Source organism: Dama dama, chromosome 1 (genome assembly GCF_033118175.1).
Source record: "Dama dama isolate Ldn47 chromosome 1, ASM3311817v1, whole genome shotgun sequence".
NCBI lineage: Eukaryota > Metazoa > Chordata > Mammalia > Artiodactyla > Cervidae > Dama > Dama dama.
Window position 1 is genome coordinate 78,315,511 of NC_083681.1, and position 5,486 is coordinate 78,320,996.

The 5,486-nt window shown below is 39.9% G+C and overlaps 1 protein-coding gene across 1 annotated transcript; it reads left to right on the forward strand.

Annotated features, from left to right (window-relative positions):
• The first annotated feature begins 2,474 nt into the window (after positions 1 to 2,474).
• LOC133056053 (olfactory receptor 8U3) lies at positions 2,475 to 3,434 on the forward strand. Its single transcript, XM_061141139.1, has one exon. It carries the CDS (start codon positions 2,475 to 2,477, stop codon positions 3,432 to 3,434), a length of 960 nt encoding a protein of 319 aa, XP_060997122.1.
• Positions 3,435 to 5,486: the final 2,052 nt, after the last annotated feature.

The following is a 5,486-nucleotide window of genomic DNA, read 5'->3' on the forward strand; positions in this document are numbered from 1 at the left end:
CACCTTAACTGCATTTCTTACTTTCATACTCTGTATTTCAGTCCTTCCTATAGGATATCTATGTGTACTTCAAATACTTTTAGAAAACTTTTTAGAAGTTTGACCTCCTGAAATTTGGCTCAATTACAGTTTTCATGTTTGACTTCTCTAATCATTAGGTTCATACCAGAGCAAAACGGACTTATCCTCCAGTATTGTTACACATTGGGTCGCATAGCTTGATGGATTAGGAATATGGGCTCTGCAGTCAAACAAACCCAGTTACACCCACACTGTACCATCTACTCTCTGTGTTGCTGTTGCTGTTTAGTCGCTAAGTCATTTCCAACCCTTTGCAACCCCATGGACTGCAGCCCACCAAGCCCCTCTGTCCATGGGATGTCCCAGGCAAGAGTACAGGCGTGGGTTTCTATTTCCTCTTCTAGGGGATCTTCCCAACATAGGGACTGAACCTGCATCTCCTGCACTTGCAGGCATATTCTTTACTGCTGAGCCACCAGGGACGTCCCTACTCTGTGACCACAGCTCTAAGCCTGGGTTTTCTCCATTGCTACTCAGATATGATGGGATAGAAATTTCATCAGAATATGTTAGCAAGGAACTATGAAAAGTGAAAGTGAAAGTCGCTCAGTTGTGTCCAACTCTTTGGGACCCCATGGACTTTACAGTCCATGGAATTCTCCAGGCCAGAACACTGGAGTGGGGAGCCTTTCCCTCCTCAAGGGGATCTTCCCAACCCAGGGATTGAACCCAGGTTCCCCGCATTGCAGGCAGGTTCATTACCAGCTGAACCACAAGAATACTAGACTGGGTAGCTTATCCCTCCTCCAGTGGATTATCCCCACCCAGGAATTGAACTGGGTTCTCCTGCATTGCAGGTAGATTCTTTACCAACTGAGCTGTCAGGGAAGCCCACACCACAAGTGAATTCATGTTCTGCACTATGTACAGTATCTGTACAGACAGTCCTCAACTTCAACGGATAAATAATAATAGTATTAAAAATAAAATTTGAAATATGAAGGAATTATACACAGCAATGTCTTGAGGCTCCTTTTTTTGTTAATATTTCATGGTCCCACTATGTGTGAATAAAGACAGGATCAAAAATAAAATCCAAATAGGCTAACATTGGACTTAGACAAACTAGTCTTATTTTTCCAGAGCTGTCCAAAATACAAGTAATTATTCTGAAGTATTCATCAAGAACTACTATATATGCTTCCACAAAACTTCGTTTACAACTCAAGGTAAGTACTTTGGATATTGTAAGCCCCTGAAATACACTGACACATGTTTATGGGAAAAGGTGTTTATCTACATATAGTATAGAATAAATTATCTAACAGACTACTTAATTAATGTTATCTCTCAGAAATAAACTACAAAATGAGGTAAATTTTTGAATTGGAAAATAATGCTAAGTCTTTTTAATTCCTGTGCAAATAAAATTATATTTTCCCATAGATCTGATTAATTGCCTTTTAACTTACATAGCATCAAGTACTTATTTTATAAAAGTAAGTAAATCATGCTAGATCATTATTATATTTTAAAGGTTTGGGGACTTACACAAAATTGAAAAACAGGGAAATATAAGTGTACTTTCATTTATCTATTATGTATTTTTAACTGCCACATGTGTTACCTAATCCAAGCTCACTCTGCTTACTGCAAGGCAAGCCAATTAACTGTGAGTTTAGGTGTTGAGGCAAGGAATGTTGACTTTATTCAGAAAGCCAGCAGAGAAAGAAGATAGCAGACTGATGTCTCAAAATAATCACCTAATTAGGGTCCAGATGACAGGTTCTTTTATAGAACAAAGATGAGGGGAGGGCGAAGAAGTAAATTAAAAAGGCAATCATCTCCTGGAATGGCAAGCCTTGGGCAGAGGATGTGTTAATTCCTTCCCTCCTGTAGCCATCCACAGGTGAACAGGGTCTTGAACAAATGCACTTTGGTTTAACATTTAGGCAGACGGGCAGGGTTTTCCGAAGTAGACCAATATGTATGAACAGTATTCTTTCAGTGAACAAATGCAACAGGAAACAAAGGTTAAAGAAAAGAAATATATCCAACATGGAGTAAGTTTTTCCTGTAACATATACATGGAAAACCTTGGTGGCACCAAAAACACTGGAATATTACTATTAGTTGTCTCAAGTGCTTTCTTTCAGATCCTATTTAATTTTTCGTCAGCATCTTCCCATATTTTCTACATCATAAAGCAAAGCACCACTGCTTTGTAAAGCTAAGTAAGGATCAAGAAGACTACTCAGAGAGTAATAGATTCCTTTCCCTGGAGCAAGAATGGCACGTCACTGGAGAGCTTCAGCTACCTTTTGCCCACAAGATGGTGTGACTCACGGATAGAAGATGCTAACGATCACCTTCCCCAACACTGGCAGAGGCCGTAGAAGGTGTCATTTTTATTCTTCAACTCACAACAAATTCTGAAAAGTCCATCAGATTAAATGGCTAAAGTTAATCTTACTTTTGTCACTGAATTCATTCTCAAGGGAATTACAGAGCGGCCAGAGCTTCGGGTCCCCTGCTTCGTGGTGTTTCTGGTCATCTATCTGGTCACGGTGCTGGGCAACCTGGGCTTGATAACCTTGATCAGACTTGACGCTCGACTCCACACACCCATGTACTGTTTTCTCAGTCACCTGGCCTTTGTTGATCTTTGCTACTCCTCTACTATCACTCCAAAGATGATGCTGAACTTTGTTGTGGAGCACAATGCTATTGGTTTCTATGCTTGTGCAACGCAACTGGGCTGTTTTCTCACCTTCATGATCACGGAGTGTTTCCTCTTAGCTTCCATGGCCTACGATCGCTACGTAGCCATCTGCAGTCCCCTGCATTATTCCACACTGATGTCAAAGAGAGTCTGCATTCGATTAGTGGCAGTTCCATATGTGTACAGCTTTCTGGTTGCCCTGTTCCACACCATCATCACCTTCCGTCTGACTTACTGTGGCCCCAATGTTATTAACCATTTCTACTGTGATGACCTCCCTCTCTTGGCCCTGTCATGCTCAGACACACACATGAAGGAAATTCTGATCTTCGCCTTTGCTGGTTTTGATATGATCTGTTCGTCTTCCATTGTCCTCACCTCCTACCTCTTCATCATCACCGCCGTCGTAAGGATCCGCTCTACCCAGGGGCGACGCAAGGCCATTTCCACCTGTGGCTCCCACATGGTGGCTGTTGCTATTTTTTATGGCACGCTGATCTTTATGTACCTACAGCCCAAGTCAAACCACTCCCTGGACACAGACAAAATGGCCTCTGTGTTTTACACAGTGGTGATCCCCATGTTGAACCCACTCATCTATAGTCTAAGAAACAAAGAGGTGAAAGATGCCTCCAAGAAAGTCTTGGGAAAAGGTTGTGAAACTTTAAAGATACTAAAATTAAGAAAATAATAATAATATTGCATTAAATGCAAGAAGAAAAATAAGTCAGTCTTTCCCTTTTTGACATTGCTTGTAATTTCTTTACCAGTAAACTGAAAATGTGATCGCTACTTCAGCAGACCCTGATAAGTACTACAAGGACCCAGGTCAATTCTGGAAAGTCAGTTTGATTCTGAGTCCTGCTCAGGACATAGTAGCATTTGAAGACCATGAGATCATCTTCAAATACAAACACAAATACACTCCCAAACACATATACATGCATCCCAAACAAAGGTAGCAGCATCTTTTTCTTAGAACTCAGGACTCTAAAACCAAGACTGCCTGAGTTTGAATTCTGTCTTCTTTTATTAGCTGTGAAACTTGGGACAATTGACCTGAACTCTGCATGACTCTTTTTCCAACTTTACAAAATAATGGGAACTGAATGGTTGACTGGTTTTGAAGGTTAAACAGGTTAATGTTTATGAAAGTCTTAGAACAGTATTCTGTTGTAGTAAGTGCTATGCCTGCTACGTCACTTCAGTCATGTTCAACTCTCTGTGACTCCATGGACTACAGCCTGTCAGGCTCCTCTGTTCATGGGATTTGTTGGGCAAGAATACTGGAGTGGATTGCCATGCCCTCCAGGGGGTCTTCCCGACCCAGAAATCAAACCTGCATCTCATATGTCTCCTGCAGGCAGATTCTTTACCACTAGTGCCACCTGGGAAGCCCGTAAGTTCTATGTGTCATTATATAAATGCTTTTATGTGTAATTAAAAATCAATCAGTTAAGTTCTTAAAAGTTTATCAGTCTTAAATAAGAAAGACAAAGCTTAGTTAGATTTCTACTACCTTCCAGGATTTTAATCACCTAGTTCCACTTAATCCTATGTGTCAAATCTACTGGAGTGTAAGGTTTCACTTCTAGGTCTCAATAATTTATAAATTGTCTAAGGTCACATAACTAATAATAAGATTATTCTAAGTTCAAATTCAAGTCTATTTAAAGTTTATTTCTTAACACGTTGGAAGTGAGGAGTAAAGGGTACTATAAATTGCACTCTTAATCTCAGTCGTGCCCAGTTCTTTGCAACACTTTGGACTGTTCCCTACCAGGCTTCGAAGTCCATTGAATTCTCCAGGGACGAATTCTGGAGTGGGCTGCCACTTCCTACTCCAGGGGATGTTTCCAACGCAGGGCTTGAATTTGCCTCTTCTGTGTCTCCAGCACTGCAGGCAGAATCTTTACCACTAGAGTCAGCTGGGAAGCCCTAATTATAGATCATTGTGTTATTGTTATTTAGTTTGCTAAGTTTCATCAGATTCTTTGTGACCCCGTCCATGGGATTTCCCAAGCAAGCATACTGGAGTGGGTTGCCACTTCTTTCTCCCGGGGTTCTTCCTGACCCAGGGATTGAACTTAGGTCCCCGGCATTAACAGGCAGATCCCTTACCACTGAACCAGCAGGGAAACTAATTATAGGTTATCTATATTTAAATGTGTCATTATCAGATTTTTAAATATAATTGGAAAACATGGTTTATAAGAACTTATATTTTAAAAATGAATAAATTCTTATATAAATTCAAATAGAAATAATCTTAGGCTACAATGGATTCTATTCAATCACCCTTATAGGATCATGACATGAAATTTATTTATTTATTTATTTATTTTTGACATGAAATTTAAAAATTAGTGATTCTAAGCTTTTTTTTATTATTATTTTGACAGTTCATAAAAATTAATTAAATTACTGATCTAATATTATCATTTTACCATTTTGGAAGGCGATTTTGGTAGTCACAGTCATTATATAAAATACAGTTTGAGGTTTGTAATGTTGTTGTTGTTGAGTTGCTAAGTCACATCTGACTTTTTTGTGACCCTATGCACTCTATCCCACCAGGCTCCTCTGTCCATAGCATTTTTCAGGTAAGAATACTGGAGTGGGTTGCCATTTCCTTCTCCAGGGGATCGTCCCAATCAGAGATCAAACCTGAATCTCCTGCATTGGCAGCTGAATTCTTCACCCCTGAGCCAATAGGGAAGCCTTGAGGTGTATTATACAAGGG

What these genes read in the sequence shown, in the direction of transcription:
- LOC133056053 (XM_061141139.1), top strand. Translation starts at nt 2,475, where the DNA reads ATGGCTAAAGTTAATCTTACTTTTGTCACTGAATTCATTCTCAAGGGA.